Consider the following 23,190-nt stretch of genomic DNA (forward strand, 5'->3'; position numbering starts at 1 on the left):
GCTCTGGAATTTATTGCCAGAGGATGTGGTTAAGGCAGTTGGCATAGCTGGATTTCAAAAAGATTTGAAGAAGTTCCTGGAGGAGGAGTCCATGAACTGTCATTTACCAAATGGACTTGGGGAATAGCCACTACTTATTACTGCACAGTAGCAGCATGAAGATCTATTTACTGTTTGGGATCCTGCCAAGTACTTGTGACCTGGATTGGCCACTGTTGGAGACAGGATGCTGGGCTTGATGAACCCTTGGTCTGACCCAGCATGGCGATTCTTATGTGATGCTAGCTGACCATGTGATGTAAAAAGTGTACTTAACAGGCATGTCCATTTGCTAATATGCTGTACTTTTGAATTTAAACTTCCCCTTGAAACATACTCAGAGTAGACAGGGACTTCTTGTCTATTCTATCTTTTTACTTATATTCTACCGTCCTAATCCCAAAGGATTTCTCAAAGTGGCTAATAACAAATGTGCAATAGAGTTCAAATCATAAACAGTTTATAATATAATACATATTAAATATCAGTGCATCATTCAATTCAATCTTAGTGCAATACATAATACAATAAACAATTCATAATAACAAAATACAATTCATAACAAATTTAAAATGAATCACTTTTCTTTATGCATATGAGCATCTGTGTACTCTCTCATCTATTTAAAATCAGAAATGGTGTAAGGAGGAATTAACTAGATGGGTATAAACTTATCACAGGTGGGCAAATTTCTGTACGATTCACTTTTATATAAATCCACCGATGTCCCCATGGTTCATGGGTGAAATCTACCCACGTTTTGGGTTTTTTAAATTAAAACAGCAAACGTGGCAAAATCCACTGCCGATTTTGTCAAACTGACAGGTTTTCCGGCCAGTCCCTGGCATATTTTATCACATATCTTTACAATTAACAGACAAGTGAAGTTTTCTTGGGCTCGATTTGGCTGAGTGCAGTGGCACAGGGTTGCGCTGCAGGGCCTGAGAATTGACTGCTGTTAAATGGTATTGATTTTCATGTGAAAGGGAAAATAACCTCAAGCTTCAAAAGGACATATAAAGGTGCCTACATTATCTGACCAATGCTTTCTCATTTTCCCATAAACAAACAAAATTAGACTGGTCTTAGCTGGCTGCACGAGGGATGTCTTTTCCCATATTACTAAGGAATGCAGTAATAATAATGTGATTTCTCACAGCAATATAGTAGCATCCTATCTCTTTATATACTTACTTTCTCCTCTACTTCAGCATCCAGAAGAGGCCTTTGAGAGGAAGAGCTTGAGTTAAGTTTCCCGGGCCATAGATTACCAAAAGCCTACAAGTCCATTTGCTTCTACAGTTTTGCAGTAGTGCATCTCTTTTGCCCAAGGCCGTAACTTCCAGCAAGTTCTTTCGAAAGTTTCAGCTTAAAAAACATTCCCCCCCAAAAGAAAAAAAATAATGCAATCAAAAACTTGTTTAAAAAGTTCTGTGGAACATTTGCTTGCTTCTTAAATTCATCACTTACCTCGGTAATTTAATGTAAATATAAAGAGCACAACTTTCAAATAACTGCACGTGGAGGCACAGATGCGCGTCTGTGGTCGTGCATAATTTAACCACGGTATTTTATAACATGTGCGTATCACATATGCGTATCTTGTACAATACGCGTATGTTTACCCCACAACCTTACGCGCATATGTAGGCCAACGCACGAAGACATGCAATGCATTGAAACCACGCATTTCAATGTACTGAACGTGCATTCTTTACCCACCTATTTTAAAAATATACACGGGCATATTTTACATGTGAACGTGAACTGAGACTTGCTCGCGTAAGCCCTGATTTGCATGCGTTTACCAATTAGTCCGCCACGTTGCCCAGTCCTTCTCCAGTTCATCAAGACACCCCCCCCCCCCCCCCCGGTTCTTCTGCCTAAACTCCCCCCAGTCCACACTACACAACAAACACACGTAATGTCACTTACACCAGATAATTAGCAGGTGCCAAAATACGGGAGGAAGTTGGAAAATAGCAACTTATATGCATTAAGGGTTGGTCCTACCGCGAACGCTCCTAGACTGCCCCGTTTTTACATGTGTCCTCGTGTGCGCAAAACTGAAAATACACGTGTGCTTTCAACATTTATAGAATATGGAAGGCACAAGTAGAAGCTACTAATGCATGTATGTGCTAATTTTTACGTGTGTAACAGGTAAAGTGCTTTCTAAATACTATAAATTACTATTTTTCCTTTACCATCTTTCCCCATTTGGTCCTTCAGACAGAGCCATGCGAGTGCCTTTCAGCCTGTTTAGAGGCCTGGGAATCGAGGTGTGGGCAAGTGTATTTCACTTTTTGCCTCCGCGGTGAAGCCCTGGTGACGGCACACCCCGCCCTGTATCAGAAGAGTGACTGGCATATCGGGTAAAAGACAATGAGGGGCATCCCAAATTGTAATGAAGCCAGTAAAGGATTACACAGTTCAGAGCAGAGGCTGCTCTAAAATCCCAAGGCCAAACAGATTTATTTGGCTTTCCCAAGACATACAGGGGGCCACCGCACTGACATTTTTTAATATGGGATATTACTATTGTTATTCACCGAAGCCAGCAACAATAACTTTCTGCTGGAAACTTTTCTAAGTCTTGAGTTTGGGGGCATGGAGCCCAAGAATCATAAACAATTCCTTGATGAACACATTTCTGGAGTAAAATACCCCCAAAATTAAACATCTGTAAGTCACAACTGCAGAGAAACTAACAGCCCAGCGAACTGGATTCTTTCCAGGTTGTGAGTCTTTAATAGATTAACAGGAAAAGTATCCAAACATTGTTGCACACGTGCTTCAGAGTGTTTCCTCTTCACATGACTCCTGGCATTTTTAATGAGTTCAGCTGTTTCTTTCAGGGGGAAAGGGGAAGTATGAGGTCTCTTAATAGGGGTTTCAGTTTGCAAATTGGGCCCTGAAGAGTTGGCCAAGTTTAAAGAAGTTTAGTTCAGTTTATTCAATTTGTTATACCATTTCCGATAAATCAAAGTGGTTTACATTTACCAGAGGTTCATCAAGTTGCAAAAACAACTGTGAGCATTTGAATTATGGTAGCAGTATCAGTTTTCCATTTTAAAATCTTCTTAAAGCCAGATGACTTAGTGTCCATGCTGCACAGTGCCATAAAGGAGAACCCATTTTCTGCTCTAGAGAGGGGGGTCCTAACCCCTTGCACAATAGTGACACCTACTGGACAGATGCAGTACTGGCTGGGACTCCCTCCTTTCTGGGGCTAGGAATGCTCCCTCTGCAGTATTCCCAATCCAAAGAAAGTGTTTCACTACTCACTTCATGAACTTTTGAAGCGCGGGTTGGTAAACAAGAAGAGATTTATAATTTGTTGCCGTTCTCAATATCCCTTACATTTCCTAAAATGATGGATATCGGAGAAAATAATGGAAAAATGACTGAGAAATAATTAAAAACAAGAAAAACAGTGACCTTTATGCTGTTTTCCTGCAGGAATTAGTGTCTCAGGAGGAATTGAATCCAAAGTGCAGCCCATGGTGAAGATCGAAAACATCTTTCCAGGAGGAGCAGCATTCATCAGTGGTCTTCTCAAAGTAAGGAACCTGAGCCCTAATGTAATAAGGTGCGCTAGGCTGTGTACGTGTGTCAGCGTGTGGTTCTGCACCCATTTTGTTGTGTACAACTTTACTCCTGATGTAGCAGAGATGTTTGCACACGACAAATGTGTGCATATACCTAAGTAAAAATATGCATACAGCTTGGCAGACCTCCATGGGAATTCTATGTTAAGCAAGGCATTAGCTAGTACTTGCTAATGCAGAGAGGTGTATTAGTGTAATTCCTGAACTGGGGTCTCTTCTAGGGTCCACAGGGCACACACTCAATACCCAGGGCTAAGTGTACTTCCCAAATTACTAAATCGTTTCAGTTCCAGATTCTCCATAGGGAGGTGGGAATTACCTCCTGGACCGTGGGCGCTACTTTAGTGAGTGCCAAAAACCAGGCTGCACACAAAGCTGGTGATCCAACACAACTTTACTGATGGAGCGGTTCAAACATGTAATAAGGCACATAGTACAGGTCTCTGTCAGTAAATTTCCATAAAGCCAGTCAAAATAGTACATCTGTGAACGAATGGTTCTAGGAACCCGTGATTCAGCCCTCAGGGTCCTTTTCCTTATTCTTGGCTAGAATGTGAAGCTTCCCTGGGTTTACGAGAAACACGAGGTCCTCTTCTCACTTTAAGTCCCCATTCAAATACCTGGGACCCATAGCTTGATCCTGAATTCTCCAGCTTCTCCTTTCCTTCTCTGTTGTACCTCCCTTGCTTCTCTTCTAGTTAAACACCATATGGCTGCCACTCTTTCTCCTCCATACATCTTCCCTCTCTGGATACTGGATGAGTATCCTTTCTCCTTCCTCCACATTTGCCGGATGGTCAAGGGAACCATTTCGACTAACTGCTACCAAGATCTCTTAAGAATTTCTGTTCCTCACTTCTCTCTTTGTGAGCAAGAAGGGAAGATAAAAAAAAATTTCCTTCTAAACAAAATAAATCCACAAAAAATATTTATTCTGTCCTCAGCTCCCGATGTCCTAGCTTGGGAGCCTAGACAGAAAGTTAAACCTATTCTTTTTTTAGCTTCCAAAGTTGTGGAGAACGCAGACCTTAATACCAAAACATTTGTTGAATGATAAACAGTTTGACACTCATTGCGAATGGCACTGGTATTGAAGATAATTGTACGGGCGACAGACATGATACGGCCGAAGAGCTCTGAGAGCCCAGGGGAAAGGCAGACAACTGCAGCCATGGAGGAAGCTGTGACTGCCAGCAGATAGCAGGAACCAGCAGTAGGAGGGAAAGGAAGCAAGGTGCAAAGAAGGATGCTGCTAGGAACCTGCAAGCTTGTCCAGAGCCAGTTCCCAACTGAACTTTCAGCAGGTACAAGGGACAAAAGACCGACAGGAAGAAGCAGGGCAGGGACCTGAATTATAGTACCCCCTAAATCATGGTTTGTGCACATAAATCATGTCTTATAATATGGTTTGCACGCATTTAACTTGATTTATTATGATTTAGGAACATTTATAAATTGCCTTAAAGATCATAATACATTTCTCAAAGCGATGTACATCGCAAAGAACAATAGACATCGAATTAATAGAACAACTGAACGAAAATTTGAACGAAAAATCAAAAAAGAACAAGGAAAATAAACATTTAGGGGTAGATTTTCAGAGCCCTGCTCGCCTAAATCCGCCCAAAACCGGGCGGATTTAGGCGAGCAGGGCCCTGCGCGCCGGGAAGCCTATTTTACATAGGCCTCCCGGCGCGCGCAGAGCCCCGGGACTCACGTAAGTCCCGGGGTTCTCGGAGGGGGGCGTGTCGGGGGCGTGTCGGGGGGCGGGCCCGGTCGTCGCGGCGTTCCGGGGGCGTGTCGGCAGCGTTTGGGGGGCGGGTACGGGGCGTGGCTACGGCCCGGGGGCGTGGCCGCGCCCTCCGTACCCGCCCCCAGGTCGCGGCCCGGCGCGCAGCAGGCCCGCTGGCGCGCGGGGATTTACGTCTCCCTCCGGGAGGCGTAAATCCCCCGACAAAGGTAAGGGGGGGGTGTAGATAGGGCCGGGTGGGTGGGTTAGGTAGGGGAAGGGAGGGGAAGGTGAGGGGAGGGCAAAGGAAAGTTCCCTCCGAGGCCGCTCCGATTTCGGCGCGGCCTTGGAGGGAACGGGGGGAGGCAGCGCGGCTCGGCGCGCGCAGGCTATACAAAATCGATAGCCTTGCGCGCACCGATCCAGGATTTTAGTGGATACGCGCGGCTCCGCGCGTATCTACTAAAATCCAGCGTACTTTTGCTTGAGTCTGATGCGCAAGCAAAAGTAGGCTGATCGCGCTTCTTTTAAAATCTACCCCTTAATGCAGTCCATAATAGAGACTAATGTAAACATTATGATGAACTGGTAGTCGCCTTAGTTCTGAAGCCAATATTCATATGTCAGTAGGTGAAATTGTGCACTTATGTTGGCTCAGACTGGTGGAACAGCCATGGGTGAGCAGAGGCGAATGGGTTGTGCAACCACATTCCAGAGATGGGAAGCGAAGCAGCTAAAGGCTTTCTGCCTTGTGCTGGACAGTTTTTCAGTGGTCAAGAGAGGGGAGGTAAGAAGGGCAGTTTGTGAGGAACAGATTTTTCTTTGCACAGGGTTTTAGGTTTATGCACTTAAAAATCAATTTTAAAAGCCCAACGTGCACCAAAACCGGACGATACGCGAATATGTCAAGCGGATTTTAAAAGCCGCTCAAGTAAGCAAGTATCTCCTGCTGCTTGCACAAAGGAAAAAATCCCAAAAAGGAGCGGGGAATGGGTGTGGTCTGGGTGGAGCATGGGCGTTCCTGGATTTCAACTTGAAATTAGTGCATAAATAATTACGCGCACACCAGGGTCCCCTGCCACACAACTTTACGTCTGCTATGGAGGATGTGTAAGTCATAAATTAAAGATTAATAGATCGGTGGGGTTTTAAGGGTCAGGGCTAACAGGGGAGAAGGGAAGCTTTAAAACTGGAGAGGTCTGGAAGTCCTATCCCTTTCCTGGTTAAACTGGGAATGAGCTAGGAAAACTGGGAATGGCGTCGGCGCACGTCTATTAAAATCCCCCCACCTAAGCGATAGAAGCAACATTTGCGCGCATAGGCACACGTCCACTTAAAATTGCGTGCATATACGTGCATGTTCAGGCTATTTTATAACATGCATGCATAACGCGCGTATGTTATAAAATGGCTGCATCCCTGGGCGCGGGCCGACAAACACACGCACTTGTGCGCCTGCAGACTGTTGAAAAGCTCCCATTCCTATTTTAAACTCCCAATGCATTTGCATACTGTTAGATTACTGCATTTAGTGTTAACTTTTGGGGTTTTTGGGTTGGTTTTTTTTTAGTAAGTGCCCTGAAATACAGTACACATTTTTTATTCCTATCCTATTACATCAGGCCCCCTGTTAGTAACATACAGTAACATAGTAATGATGGCAGAAAAGGATCAAATGGTCCATCCAGTTTGCCCAGCAAGCTTCTTATAGTTAGGACTGCGGCTCGGCTCAGCACAGCACAAATTCTTGGCTTTCTTCTGTTTTCAACTCGCAGAAGAGTTACGAAAAGAATATCAGCACTCCCGCAAGACCTAATGAGCCTGAGTCACAGTGATTAATGGGGAAGAGAGGGGTTCAACAATTGTAGACACAAGCTGTTGTAAAGTAAAGCTTATCAAATAATACTGTAAATAATTTATTTGAAGGCTAGAAATTACCATCCAACTTCAGCCTGACGGTCCAGCTCTTGTGTTGCGTTTGTCAGTCCACGGGTTCCTCCGTGCACTTACCCCTTGGGCTGGGCCATTCTCAGCGTTCCAACGCCAGACTTACCTCCCTCTCCAGAGCAGTGGGATGCTGCTGACGACTCCCTTGGCAGGACGCCGCCAACACTACCGGGCCCTGCTCCTAGGGCATGCACACGCCTGACGTCATCAGTCTTAAAAGGCCTACAGTGGGAAAGACCTGAAGGCATCTCTTGATGACATCATTCTTCTAGCCTAAAAAAGGACCTTGCAGATGCTCACCAGTGCCTAGGCAACAGGTCTCCCTACTGCCTAATAGTGGTGGTTGCTCAGCGTTCTTTATCTGTATTTCCAGTTTTCCTCATCTTCAGTTCCAGTGGTCCTTGTCTTAGTCTTCAACTCCAGCATCATAGTCTTCAGGTCTTCAGTTCTTCTCCGCCTGTCTTGCTCCTTGCCTTTCTATCCTGCTTATCCATCCCACCTTCCCTTTGGAAGGATACCTGGTATTGACCACTGCCTGCCTCCTAGACATTCCTGAATGCCACCTGCCACTGACCCCAACCTGCTTCTGGATTCATCTGTACTAGGTCTACTCTGGACCAGCGACCTCAATGGACCTTCCGACCATCAGCAGAGGCTTCCACCTAAGACCTGGCACCCAAAGGCTCAACTTGAGGGGACCATGGGCTGGTAAAGGCGAAGCTCATATTTGGCCTCTGCCTCTTCCAGTTCTGCCTGTCAACAATGGGGACCTGCAAGACTCCTCCCTGCAGGCTGTGCTAACTCCATCTTGGCCCAAGGGTCCACAAGTTCAACATCTTGCCTTTGATTTTCCATCTTGTGAGCCATCTGCCAAGTCTTCTTGACTCCTTTTCGGTGTTCCACCTCTCATTGATACTCAATGCAATAAGTTCTTCGAGGTGCGCCAGTGTATCCCCCATGTTCTGGTTTCCTTTTGTTGCAACTAGTGTGACTATTCATCAAACCGAAAAGGATACATTAACGTTTACCCATCACATCATGCAACCACCTGATAAAAAAAAAAAAAAAGTTAAGTGTTGTAAAACAAAATTCGAACTCAAGCTGAGGTAAAAATGGTTACTGACCCACAGTAAACCATAACTTCCTCTTTTCTGCCTCATTGAGGCAAATATTGTAGTAACATGACATAGAGATGTAACATTTTCTAGGTTTTTAATCCGTAGCGTTCTGTTACCATTCCGCTAGGTGCTGAAACTGCCCACTAAAACTCAGATACCAGCAGATGGTAAGGTGCTGTATGGTAGTAGTAACTATATCACTTCACTTTCACTTACTCCCTGTATTTTCTCCCTCTTTCCTCTCCCTCTTCCCAGCCCATTCCATCCTCCCACTTTCTGACACATGCATAATCATTTCTGCACATACGTGGACATTAGCACAACCGCACGAGGGTCACGGTGAGGAGGACAGGAGGAGAGGCAATTGTGATGCAGGGTGAATGTCTCTAAACAAGAAAATCATTGTTCTGGTTAAGAATCAATACAGCATAATGCATATTAATCTATGCATGGTCGCTTTCTGGTTCTTATGATGTTCACTCAACAAAGGAACATTGTTAAAACAGCCTCTGTCACTGTAAGCAATAAACTTTCAACTGCTCCTAAGTTAGCCTGTAATTAATTTCCATCATCAGCCCCCAGAAGGATCATTTCAACAGCAATTGTCTGCTAGCCCACATAAGAGTCTCATTGTTTGTGTGTTAGCCAGCCACTGCAAACAGGGCGTGTGACTGGAACGGGCAGCAAATTTTGTGTAACCTGCTTCCTTACGAAATGACAGGTAATGTGCAATGGCCCGCAGGGCTAGGATCAGATGGCATGCTGGACGTACACTGAACGGAGCATGCTACCTCACAACAGTTAGATATCTGAAACTTTTATCAAGCTTCCATAGACCAACCACTGTTGCCAAGAAACCCGACTCCTCTTCCATAATGACGCCTTAAAACAGGGCATCCCAAATGGGGTTACAGAACCTTCAGCTGGGGTCACAAGTGCCTCAAATGGCAGCTCCCTTTAGATGCGAGAAGCAGCAGCATTAGTAGTGGAAGGCAACGTGGGGCCTGTGAATCAAAGGGCCCTCCTGCTGACTTTTCATTTTTAATGCAGCTGCTGCTTACAGACCACTATTAGGTTTGGGCCCAGCACTGGTGGGAGAGCTGAGTGTGTACAGGCCCATGAACACTGCCACGACTCCTCTCTCCTCACCCCCCACTGAGCCTAACCAAGAGAAAACCGTTGCCTCTGTCATTAGCCTGCCTTCTCACCAGCTGTCATCCACCTTTAGCCTGGGACCCAAAGGAAAATGTTGCCACTGACCTTGATTATTTGGAGAGAGAAATCTGATACAAGAGGGGGTTTGAGGGTTGGCTCAACTGAAGAGGGTTTGGCTGAGGAGGGTGGAATAGGCGGAGTGAAAGAAAATTGACTGGAGGATGTAGGAGAGGAGCTGGGGGGAAGTGAGAGGGGATCAGATGGATGGATGAGAGAAAAGTGTTGGACAGAAGGGGTGGGGTGACAGTGAGGGGCTTAGGGGTGAAGTAGGATCTGCTGGGGAAAGGCTAAGAGGGCTGGAGGTGTAGCTGGGGAATGTAAGAGGTGATCAGCTGGAGGAGCAGAGGTTGAAAGAGGGGGGTCTGCTGGAGGGAAGGTTAAGAGAGGAAGTCCTCTGGAGGGGGTGGGGGCTGAGACAGAAGATCAGCTGGAGGGCGGCGAGAATGGAGTGATTGTTGGAAGGTGACCACGCCCCTGCTAATCTGTTCTGGTCGTCCTCTGGGGTCAAGTTAGTTTTCAAGTGCTAAAATGGGGTCAAATTGGATAAAGGTTTGGGAAGCTCTGCCTTAAAAGAAAAAAAAAAAAGCAAATCTATACCTAAAGAAAAGGTTTCTTTAAAAGGCACAACTGTGAAATCCTGAGCCACGTGCAACTTGTGCGAATGGATGCGCTGCTCACATCCGTTGCCCGGCCGTTCTGGGAGCCCTGCCAGAAGATCAGGGAGCTCGATTTTCATGGATGCGTCCTCATCACGCCACGCTGCTTCCTCATCACGCCACGCTGCTTCCTCATCACGCCACGCTGCTTCTTCCACTTTATGGAATTTTACTCTTTAACTTCTGGCCTTCTGCTCTACAGTTTACTTGGATATTCAGGCATCAACAGCTTGGATCTGATAAATATATTATATTAAGTTTGTCCGACAGAGAGGTTACATAAACATAAGAAAGGCCATACTGGGTCACCTAATAAGTTTCGGACCTTGTTATTTCACATCGCAACCACACTGCATTACTGAAGATGAAGGGATTCAACTCAACCGGCATCAAAAGCACCCCGACCCGACAAAAATCTTCAGCTCTCTGACCCTGATGCAACTACTGGACTCATGCACAAAGTCCTCATGCCCGTGCAAAGGGCTTAGATCGTATTTACAAAGCAGCACTATATGGCTAATGGGGCTGCTTCACCACCTAAATTCTTCATCTCCAGGAAATAGCAAAAGTACAGATTATTTTAAAAGCAAAAAAAAAAATTAATAATGAATCATAAAAGGATAAATGTTCTCATACTGACTAATGAGATTTACAAAAATAATAAAGGCACAGTGCACAAGCTGTTTTGTGCTCCATATTTATCACTGCCGAAAAGCAGGGGCAAATTTGATTGCAGTGGAGTCAGTTTTCAAAGGGGTTAAGCCTCCTGACAGGCCGAGTCAATAAAGTCCGCGGGAGAGCCAGCGCTCCAAGGCGAGCGCCCACTCTCCCAGGCACCTCTCCTGGGCGCGCGATTCTTTATTTAAATTAGGGCCCGCGCTAATAAGGAGATGCTAGGAACATGAGCGCATCCCTAATGCCTCCTTATTGGCGGAAGCGGTGGATGTCAGCGGGTCTGACAGCCGACGCTTCATTTTACCGGCATCGGTTGCCGAACCCGCTGATAGCCACGGGTTCGGAGAACGGACGCCGGCAAAGTTGAGCATCCATTTTCTGGGCTGCGGGCAGATTTTATTTATTTATTTTTTGGGGCCTCCGACTTAATATCGCTATGATTTTAAGTCGGAGGGTGTACAGAAGCACATGGCATTCTGTAGTTGCTACTGCCCTGCAGCAAGGACCTGGATGACCTTGCTGCAGGGCAGTAGCAACTACAGAATGCCATGCAAACCTGCACTGCGAGAAGAAATTTTGCAGCAAAACACAGTGCTTACCCAGGTAGCACAGGCCATGCAAATCTCTATAACTAGGTCACCTTCCTTGTCGCCAGTCATATTAAGATGGCACCAGGAGAAGACCCTGATTGTATCCTTTAGAATTTTGAATGGACTGCTTAATTGGCAGGCTTGCCTGAAGATAGTTGGAAGACCTATCTGGGGAACCTACTCACCAGCAGTAGTCAAGAGGCCTTCCAGACTGCCAGTCTGGAGGGAGAGCCACATATCAGGAAGTCAAAGCAGCCATCTTAGAGAGAGCAGGACTCACCCAGAAGCCTATCATAAGAACATGCCATACTGGGTCAGACCAAGGGTCCATCAAGCCCAGCATCCTGTTTCCAACAGTGGCCAATCCAGGCCATAAGAACCTGGCAAGTACCCAAAAACTAAGTCAACTTAATAGCAGGTAATGGACTTCTCCAAGAACTTATCCAATCCTTTTTTAAACACAGCTATACTAACTGCACTAACCACATCCTCTGGCAACAAATTCCAGAGTTTAATTGTGCTTTGAGTGAAAAAAAACTTTCTCTGATTAGTTTTAAATGTGCCACATGCTAACTTCATGGAGTGCCCCCTAGTCTTTCTATCATCTGAAAGAGTAAATAACCGATTCACATCTACCCGTTCTAGACCTCTCATGATTTTAAACACCTCTATCATATCCCCCCTCAGCCGTCTCTTCTCCAAGCTGAAAAGTCCTAACCTCTTTAGTCTTTCCTCATAGGGGAGCCAGAGGCCCTGCAGGTCCGGCTGGACATTTCACCACAAACCTCAACTAGACTGCCATGTTCAGGTGTGGAGAAAGGGGTCATTTTTCCAGAGACTGTTCTTGCAGGGAAGATGAACCAATGGACATTAATGCAGTGGCCCTACACTTTTGTAATTTTGTGGATGCCCCCAGCCAGAGAGTTTCTACTTTTGTGATTGCAGTTGAGCTAGATGGCATTAATATCCAGGCATTAGTGGACTCTGGGAGTGTGAAAACACTTGTTCGAAGAGAGTTAGAGAAGCGAGACCAGATTGACTATGACAGAGTAGTGATTCTGTCAGACGCTATCCAAGCTCCTGCACTGTCAGGAAGCAAATCTGAAGTAGCGCTGATCACGCATGAAAACCCGGATAAAGCCGCACATCGTAATGCTGCATAAATAGTGATATGGCATACTTATAAATTGTTCTTACAAACAAGTTGGCTGGACCCCTGAAGAAGAAGGAGATCACTCCGAAACCCTGCAGAGTCGGGCGATTCAACAGCAAGCATCAGGAATACCTGAAAGGGACCTTTAAATATGGCATCAATTTAACAGCCTTTCATGGGCGATTCAATAGCAAGTACAAGGAATACCTGAAAGGGACCTTCAAATTCAGCATCAATACAACAGCCTTTCATCCACACGTAAAAGCGGCATTCTTTACAGAGAAGTCATCTCTGTTAACATCAAGCTAAGTATTTTACTTAGAACATAAGAACAGTGGTCAATCCAGGCCATAAGAACCTGACAAGTACCCAAAAACTAAGTCTATCCCATGCTACTGATGCTAGTAAAAGCAGTGGCTATTTTCTGTAATCTGAGCCCAGGGAGAATTCCTTCAGCCTAGCATAAGAAGGCAGGGCCCAGAAGGATTAGAGAAACTCCGGGAAGCAGACAAACCCCCAGTCTACGCAAAGACCTGCTATGTTTGAAGAATGTGTGTTACCTGAAATTAAGGTGAGCTGCATTATCTGTTTGAGTTTGGTTTTCTCATTGTAAATAAACTGTGCCAGCTGTGGCAGACCTGCGGCTCGGCCCTCTTACCTTCAGCCACCTAATCCAGGGCCTGGATCCACGTCCCTCGCGGCAGTAGGCCACCGGCTCTGTCCTCAGGCTGTCCCTGGTGCCCCTAGTACTACGACGGACTCCTGTGCTCCGCGGTGGGTCTCTCCACGTGGCCCGCAGAGAGACGATGCCATCCAGCGCCACATCCCTCCCTAGGCACGCATGCACCTCTGTGTCTTTTGAAGAGCCTGCGACGGGAACTTGGCCTCGGCCCTGGATGATGACGTTCCTGAAGCTCTGGTACTTAAGGCCGGGCTCGGCTCCTGGTAGTCTCCTTTGCAACAGGTCTCCACGCTGGTTGTGTACTTCATTGCCTCCTGGTGATTCTCCTGTGTTCATGATCCCTGCGAGTTCCTGTTCCTCTTTGTTCCTGTGTTCCTGATTCCTTGTCCTTCCTCAGATTGACTTCTCGGACCCGACCTCTGCTTTGCCCGACCACGCTACTGATTGTCTCCTGGACTCTGCCTGACCACACTACTGATCATCTCCTGGACTCTGCTTTGCCCGACCACACTACTAATAGTCTCCTGGACCCGACCTCTGCTTCACCCGACCATGCCTTTGATCTTCTCCTGGACCTGACTTCTGCTTTGCCTGACCATACCATAGATCTTCTCCTGGACCTGACCACTGTCTTGCCTTGCCACTGCTCCTGGATTGCCGCCTGCCCTGACTTCAGCCTGTTCCACGATGCTCCTCTAGTCTTGGTCCTGGACGTGGCCTCTCAGGCTTCGGCCTGTTCTTGCTCGGGCACCCCCTGTCAGACTTTGGTTTCCTTTGGCACCCGGGTCTCTGGGATTCCGCCTCGTCCAGCACAGACTTCTCAGTTCTACAGTTGCTGCCTCTGGGCTGACTACATCATTCACTCCTTGACGACTGCATATGGAGGCCCACCTAACTCCAGTTGGCCCCGGTACCCAAAGGCTCAACCCGCAGGGAACGAGGGCTGGTATTGGCGAATCTCCAGCCGGCCTCCATCCGTCAGCCCACTCAACCTGCCAATGGTAGGGTCCCAAAGGATCCTTCCTACGGGTTGCACCAACCCCATCTCGGCCCAAGAGTCCACCTCAAGCGCAACAGAATCTGTCTCCTTATTTCTCTTGGCTGTTTCCTAAGACATAAATCATCATGTTACCACATTACAATTAAGTTCTCTTCATAGTTCAAGTAAATAAATAATAAGATAGCAAGAATATATAATACATTTGTGACTCCAATTCTTCATCAAAGTCTCTGTTCTCAACTGAAAGCTCTTAGATTCACACTGAATTCCTTTTGTTCTCCAATTTCTTTCTCCAATATCCTAGTAGATTGAATATAGTCCAATCCTTCTTTAACTCCTAATGTAATTCTTAAATCTTCCCAATATGAAATCAGAATTTAGTACCAGATTTAATCTCTTCCAAGAAATCCTTTAGATATACTTTACTCCTCAGACAATACCAGAAGGGTATTTTATTCTTTTAACTCTTTGGACCAGCGGTTCTCAACCAGTGTGTCACCAAGAACACGCAGGTGTGTCGCCACACTTCCCGGTCCCCCACTGACCCAGCTGCTCACCCTACCCAAGCGAAATAGGTCCTCCGCCCGGGCTTAAAATGCTGATAGCCCGGGCGGAACGCGGCAAGAGAGCTGGAGTCAGCGGCACCGGCATGCTCTCTTCCCGCGCCCCGGAAGAGGAAGTGGTGAGCAGCAGGTGCGTGCGCAGGAAAAAAAGACCATGTTAGTGTGGGCAGCATCGGCTCGAAAAAAGGTGCGACCTGAAAGATGACCAGTGCAGCTCAGAATAAAACGAGGAACAACGTCAATCCTCAGGGCCGATGGGACTCCTTTCTCCACAAGGGCTGAAAATGAAGGAAGTTGCTGCTGCCTTTAGGGTTGGGAGGAGGCTGCTGCTGCCACTAGTTTGGGGGAGGGGGGGGGAGAGTGAGTGAGTGAATGAGCAAGCAAGCATGTGTGTTTGAGATCCTGTGTGTGTGTGTGTGAGTGAGATAGCATGTATGTGAATGATTGAGAGCCTGTATATGTGAAAGAGAGAGTGTGTGTGATTGAGAGCTGGTTTAGGTGAGGGAGCATGTGAGTATGTGATTGAGAGCCTGTGTGTAAATGAGAGAAAGAGAGGACATGTTTGTAAGCATGTGAATGAGAGTCTGTGTGTGAGAGAAAAAGACAGCATGTATTTATGTGATTGAAAGCCTGTGTGTGTGTAAGCGTGAAAAGATAGACAGCATGTGTGTAAATGTGTAATTAAGATCCTATGTAAGTGAGAGAGAAAAAGCATGTGTATATGTGAGTGATTAAGAGCCAGTGTGAAAGAGAGAGAGGAGAAAGTTGCAAGCAAGCCATCCCTCCTCCTGCTAATTCAAAACAATCTCAGGACACCTGGATATCAAACGTTCCCAGGTATGCAGAGCAAAACATTTTTTGTATCCTTATTATTTTTCATTGCTGGGTCTTTGTGTCTGCTATTTTGAAATATTTTATTGGTATCTAGAAATTTTTTATGAGTTTTTAATTATTGGATATTCCATTTGTCAGCTATTTCTAAATAATCTGTTCTTTTGTTAGTGTGGTTTTGCTGCTATTGATTTTAAATTTCTTGATTTTTTTTATAAGGATGGGTGATGTTTCTTTTTTTCCTTTGTTACACTGAATACAGAGACTCTGGCTTGTTGTGGTTTCCAATTCAGTTTTTTCTGCATGCTTCTAGTTATGCGTTTTGGTCTCTTTATTCTATGTTAGGTGAGGGTCAGCACATGTGATTCAGGTGAGGTTTTCTGCTGGCGTGTAGTTTCTGTGTAGGGCTCTATAGCAGCCTGACTTGGTCCGTTTTCCTAATAGGAGGTGTATTGGCGTCTTAAGGCCTGGTGTAATATTTTCAGTGTTGCCTTTTCTTAGGTAAGGTGATTACTGTTTAAGTGCTGGAAATTGGTGCTGTTTTGGTGTGGGCTGTTTACTATTTATGCAATTTCTGTTCAGACAGAATACGTATCTTTTCCTTGTGTCATTCTTAACAATAAAAATAATACTGGACCTTTATTTTTTATTTCCGCCGTGAATTGTAATGAGCAGTGTGTCACACATGTGAGCGTGGTCTGTCAGGTGTGTCACGATGGGGGAAAAGGTGGAGAACCACTACTTTAGACAGTGCCTGGTGGGCACTTCTCACTCCCTCACGAAAGACTTCCTTCAAAAGCAACAAAGGTCTTGTTAGTTGTATCTTCTTGTTTCTCCTGTAGTGCACTTTACTAGAATCCCTTGCTTTAGATGGAATTTGTAACACCTCTGTATCTTTCTGGATGAAAGACTTCCTTCTTCCAAAGGCTTGGTATACTGACTCTTACGTACCATGGTAATTCAACTCCAAGTGGAAAAAATATTTGATGAACCCAAAAGGGGAAAAACCAAGCAAGCAGCAGGAAGCATGGAATAAAACCTCCATGCCTCCCAACATAGGAGATTGTTCAAAAGACAGTCAATGCAAAAATATTTTTCCTCTGTATCAAGTCACTGTCAGGTCTGTATATAGCACATTGCAGCTCTTCTTTACCCCAATGGAAGGCTTACTCCTACACAGGGACTCTTCCTTAGTCCTGTCCCATAACTTAGGTAAATGTTACACAGCAGGCGGCAACAAGCTCCTTACTGCTTGAAAATCTAAATCAAAATCCACAAGGATACCATGTGGATAGGGATGATAAACACCTAGAGCACACACCATCTGCATGTTCCCAAATGGGGGAGCAAAACCCAAACCTCTCTTACTTATTTCCTTGTTGAACCTCCCCAGCTTAATGGAACACTCCTTTAGTAAGGGGAAACCAAACGTCCCTTACATATCATATTTCTTAAAGATAAAACCCATTCTTATATTCAGAAGGTGTTTGTTTTTTTCCGGACTCCATTGGGGCTTAGGCAAATCACATGGGGAAGTCCAGGGACAGAACGAGATACCCTAGGTTGGTGGGGAGTGAGTATAGAGGCACTGTCTAACTCCAATTAGGATAAATTATTGTGGTCGCCATGTTAGTCCACTTGAATGCACAGAAATAATAAAGAAATAAATGATTAGACACTTTGGAGTGAATTCTCAAAGGAGTTATTGCATAAAAATAGCATATGTTGTAGTAATTTTCAAAACTCCAATTTTGTGCATAAAATCTTTTGACAATTACTTCCTTTGGAACTCACAAAAAAGGACTCAACAAAGACCTAGGGTTCCTATCACATTTATGAGCCATAAAATTATACTTCCTGTCACCTTCGGATCACCCATCAAACTCCCCACCCGACCCCTTCTCTGCCTTCCCTCCATCGCTGGAATGCCTTATATGGTTTACTTATGGCAGCCACACTACGTTATAGTTCCATGTAACATATGCTTTCTTTTTCAAATTCTGACCTGAAGAAAAAGGATTAGCTCTCAAAAGCTAGTCAAGACATGTATTAAGTTAATCCAATAAAAAGATATCACCTGACATATTCGTATACAAGTACATTTTCAAAGGCCTGTGCGCGCAACTTCTGGGGTTTATGTGTGTGGCCAAGCCTTGCGTGCGCTTTATGTCGGACCTGGCCATGCGCATACACCCCGGTACACGTACAAGTGCCAGGCCTCTCCAAAGGGGCTGGCCAGGGGGGCCGGGCCAGGACAGCACCACTTGACAGATTACTGCTGCTCCAGAGGAGAGCAATAAGTAGTAAAATACAACTTTTGGGAAAGTTAAGTTTAGGGGGATGGGGAGGAGAGGGGAAGAAGGAGGAAATTTAGGTAGGGGAAGGAGGGAACTGGGGGAGGCCCGATAGATTTATTTATTTATTTATAACTTTTTTTATACCGAAGTTCAGGTAACAGAGTTACTTATCACTCCGGTTTACATTGCAACAGGTAGTAAACAATGACAACATGGGTCTTACAATGAACAAGGGAGTGAACAACTTGGATAACATAACTAGGAACAAGAACAGTACAAACTATTAGAATCAAGCCCATGGGGAGGGAGATTTGCTAATGGGGGGGGGGGAGGGGGGGAGGAGGTTTGTTAGGGGAGGGGGGGAGGAGGAATAATTTATTATTGATTGGTAAAAAAACATGGACATAGGTTCTGGGTGTCGACAGTCTGTGGGAGTTGTGGAAGACTTAGTACATTATGGGGTAGATTTTAAAAAGCATTTACTCGAGCAAAACTGGTTTTTGCTCGAGTAAATACACTTTACTCAAGTAAGTGGGCTTTTCAAAATTGCTACAATATATGCCATTGAATTGTCCATAGGATTTACTCAAGTAAGTGCACTTTACTTGAGTAAATAGCTTTTGAAAATTGCTACGATAGTATGTCACATTTACATGCGTAACTCCTTTGAAAATGACCCCCTATGGGAATACTTGACCGAACAGCCATGTCTTGAGTCTTTTTTTTTAACGTGTTGTGGCAATGTATCAGCCTTAGTTCAGGAGGAAGCAAATTCCACTGTTTGGGGCCTGCTATGGATAGAGCTCTTTTACTTAAAGATGTTTTCATGGGAGGTGCGTGTAGAGTTCCTCTTTGTGCTAATCTTAGCGGTCGGGAAGACGTGTGAAGTTGAAGAGAGATTCTGAGGTCCAGTGGAGTGTTGTTGAATATGGCTTTGTGGGTGATTGATAGAAGTTTGAAGAGGATTCGAAATTTGACTGGGAGCCAGTGGAGCTTTTTTAGAATTGGCGTTATATGGTCTCGTTTGCTGGATTTAGTGAGACATCTTGCTGTTGCGTTCTGTAACAGTTGAAGAGGTTTTAGGGTGTAGACTGGGAGACTGTGTAGCAGTGAGTTACAGTAATCTATTTTTGAGAAAATGATGGATTGTAACACTGATCTGAAATCATGGAAATGGAGGAGGGGTCGAAGCCTTTTTAGAACTTGAAGTTTATAGTAGCACTCTTTAACCGTAGTGTTGATGAAACCAGAGTAGCTCAGTTGGTTATCCATGACCACCCCAAGGTTTCTGACCCGAGGGGAGAAAACTGGGAGCGGTGTAAAGTGAGAGCTGTTCAATGGAAGGGTGCCGTCTTGAGTGATCAGGAGGAATTCTGTCTTGTCGGTGTTGAGTATCAGGTTGAGATTTGCGTTGCCACACATAATTAGCAAATGTTTTCCCCGCCCGCTAAGTTTAGGAATTCAAGGTTGAATGGCCAAGATCTAGTCTTCAGGCTACATTTAAGCTGATTTTCAGCCAAAAACCTGGGCACTTAGGTTCCGCTGAAAACGTGCTTAGCTTAAGCCAGTCAAAATCAGGCAGGCACTCTGGACGTTTTTGAAAATGGACTCTTATTGTCTTCGTTGTTCATCAACAGCGAAAAGTTTGCTGAAGGTTGCCATATATAATTGTCCACACTGGGATAGTGTTTTAGACTTGGGAAATAGGTAGGAAAGCATTTTCTCACATTGATCTCCAACCTGCACAGCCAAAGCTTCCTGTGCTATTTATAGTGTACACATGAGACCCAGCTCTTTTTAACCAGCACCTGAACTGTGCTACAGCTTGTTAATTGATGACTGCTTTATAAATACACAAAGTGCTAAATTTAGCATCTGGGCGCAACAGTGCTATGTAGCACTAAGGCATGGTTAGCGCCAGTTTCTAAATGACCCTGTTGCATGCTCTCTGAACTATGTTACTGTTTTGTTCTTTTCAATTAAATTGTATAACATGCTTGATAAAACATGTTATAAGTGTAAGATACAAAAAAGCGGGTAATAATTTATTTCACAATTTTATTAACAATAATCAAAATTTTTTGAAAGAATCAAATAGCCATAGGGACATAGGGCCTCATTTTCTAAAGTATCGCAGGCCTGCGATACTTTAGAAAAATGCAGTAATGAGGGCCTGGGGGGCCGATACGGGGGGGTGGTCCTGCGCTAGCTGGCAGCGATCGCACCTCCGCGGCGCGATCACTGCCGGCATCGCACCCAATAACTACACCATAGAAGGTGTAGTTATTGGGCGCAAAATAGGCAGCAAAATGGCCCTTACCTTTTCGCTGTCCGCGCCGTCCTTGCAGAGTCGGCCCCGGTGACGCCTTGACTCCTCCTCTTCCGGGGCCGACTCCGTCCCGATGTAGGTAGCGCAGGCGTGTGCTACCTTCGCTAGCTATCGTAGGCTTGTTAGCGCAAGCCTGCAATAGCCTTGGAAAATAAGGCCCATAGTGACATAACACGTACTATAATTAAAATGACCCAACTCCCAATCACACAAGAATCAAACCACCCACCTATAACCATACTTCACTCATAACCCAAAATCCATACACATAGTAAATCTATAGTACATACAAAATCCTCAGAGGCCTCCGTTTCGCCTTAAGATAACTTCTTCAGGGGCATTTATCAAAACGAACAGATTCTTAAAAAGACCTCTAAAGCTCTATGTTTACATAGGTTTTCCAGTACTGTCCCTGGCAGGATAATTGTTCATTAAACGAGGAACAATCCCTTCCAAAACTTCAAACGACTGCATCATCTCTTACATCATGAGATTTAGTGTTATAAAATTGTGAGACTCTGCCACAGGTCCCCACGGTTTAACCATTGTACAAGGGGTAAGAAAGAAACAGATAAATTGCACTAGGTGCTTAGAACGTCACGGGTCAGAATGTATACCATAAAACTAACACTTACTTGACTGAATTAAGAGAGACAGCCTTCCTGTAAACTCAACAACTCTTGCACTCACAGATGGAACCAGTTTCCAGCCAACATATAGCAATATCTACATGTCAAAACGCACCCAAGCAAACTGCAAGTTATACTTTATCAAACAGGTTCTGAATTTAAGAAGCACTTACAGTGAAGTGCCACTCTGTTATCCACGGCGAACCATGCATGTCAAACGGTCATTAAGTGCAAACATTTGAAATATATCGCAAAATGCACTTATTTGTTTACTAGAAGTGCATCTTATGTTGGCAGAAGAGGGCTAAAGCCGGCCCGATATATTTTACTGGGTGAGTACGGTCACCACACAGAACACCTCGAAATAACAAGTACAAAGAAGCTCTAGATTACCATCCTGGGAGGTGGCCGGGACTCAGTCAGAATCCTCAGGCTTTCTAGAGGGAGGGAGTGCAGCGCCTGTCTGGGGCACTAGAGCTTTGGGTGCCTCGCAGCAGGGACGGGACTGCGATGAGTGCTCCTCCCTGATCTTCCCACGATGGGGGCCTGGAAGAGGACGTTGTGCCACCTGGGCCTGCCCTGGTGGGAAGAAGGGGGAGACGTGTCACCATGGCCAGAAGGAAGAGGAGCGTCGACCTGCACCCCAGGAAGAAACGGGAGGAGTCCCACCAGCTGTGTGGGCTGGAGGTGAAGCTTGGACGTGGGCATTTTTGGGCGAGCAATGCTTTTAAAATCAACCTGAATGTGTGTTGTTATAGGCCGAATGGGTTCCAAGTGTCTTTTTTTTTTTTTTTGCAGGGTTTTCTAGTTGGCACCACAGCAGTGCATGAAAAAATAATGTACGGAACATGTTATAATATTTTTACCTCTGAAATCCGTACTTTGAATATCCTTTTACATGTAAAATCTGTTGTTATAAATGCATAGTTTTTAATTGTGTGTGGTAAGGGCTGGGGCAGGGGGGGGAGGCCACAACCCTAATGCCCTTGCACTGGCCGTGCCCACAGAAACCCCCCCCCACCACCACCACCATTCACCCATCTCCCACTTCTCCAGGAGGCAGAATGCTAAGGAAAGGTGGGAGGCAGCTCTTAGGGTTCAGAGCAAGGTGGCCGAGTTGCCAGTTTCCTAGAATTATCATCACTGACCCTCTGGGAACTCTGACCTCTGCTTTCCCGCTTCCACCGCATTTCAAATCACTGAAAGATCCAAACTACAAAGGGGACACCCTCCCCCCTGTTGTCCCTCTGGGCCCTGCCTTGTGGGTGGGGGTGAGGAAGTCCCATCTCATCCCTCACCCTCAGGCCGCAGATTGCCTCGAGCTGCCCCCCTGGATCCAGAGAGCAAGAGGATCTGAAGAAGTGAACAGTGGAAGGGGAGTCAAGTCCCATACTCCTTGCGCTCCGGTGAAGAGTTGCCTTTGAGGTTTGCGGCGCGGATTTCTGATCGGAGTCAAGAGTAAGGACTGCCAGACTGCGCGGGAACAGCCAGCAGATGTCCTCCTGTTCAGGAGAGTTTCCCCAGTGTGGTGGCCGGACTACAAGTCCGCACACCTAAGGGGAAGCCCAGGGAGCGTGCCATTGTCTAACGAATACCTCACAGCTGTAGGGTAGGAGAGGAAGAAAACCCCTAGCGTGTAAAGATTTTTCAATGACTAAACACTGTGGGCTGTTTACTGCCTTTTATTTTCTGTCTAGATTGCACTGTTTCTTTCATTGCACCCGCTATGTTTCAGTAGAGGTTTGTTTTTTTGACCCTCACCAGACTGTAAGGCAGTGCGTTATTCTTCCTGGAAGATGTTAGAAGAAGACCTCCAAACAGCCTACGGGCCTTGACAGGCTAACTTTCTCCTCTGTCAGCACTCCCACATGAGTCCCATGCCTTTTGAGCTGGTGAAACAGAGGCTACATAAGCACAAAGCTTATGTGCATGTCCTGAAAATTCGCGAAGGGCATGCTAAAATGTCAGCGTATTCAGAGTTGTAGATAATGCAGTAAGCATCTTAGCGGTGGATACAGTTTTACCGTATCGGTTCAGATAACAGTTAAAATGATGCTTTCTTGATTAACTTATTAGACTTGGTTTAACTGTGTCATGAGCAATTCAAATATATGAGGTCTTGTACG

General features: G+C 45.4%; 1 protein-coding gene across 1 annotated transcript in view; it reads left to right on the forward strand.

Moving 5' to 3' along the window:
• Window positions 1-23,190, forward strand: part of PDZD7 (PDZ domain containing 7) — a 149,229-nt gene that overhangs the window by 111,563 nt on the left and 14,476 nt on the right. Inside the window, exon 16 of the mRNA XM_029610248.1 lies at window positions 3,502-3,602. Within this exon, the coding sequence (XP_029466108.1) occupies window positions 3,502-3,602 (101 nt within the window). The remainder of the gene's footprint in view (window positions 1-3,501; window positions 3,603-23,190) is intronic.

The sequence above is a fragment of the Rhinatrema bivittatum genome, chromosome 7 (genome assembly GCF_901001135.1).
Source record: "Rhinatrema bivittatum chromosome 7, aRhiBiv1.1, whole genome shotgun sequence".
Lineage (NCBI taxonomy): Eukaryota > Metazoa > Chordata > Amphibia > Gymnophiona > Rhinatrematidae > Rhinatrema > Rhinatrema bivittatum.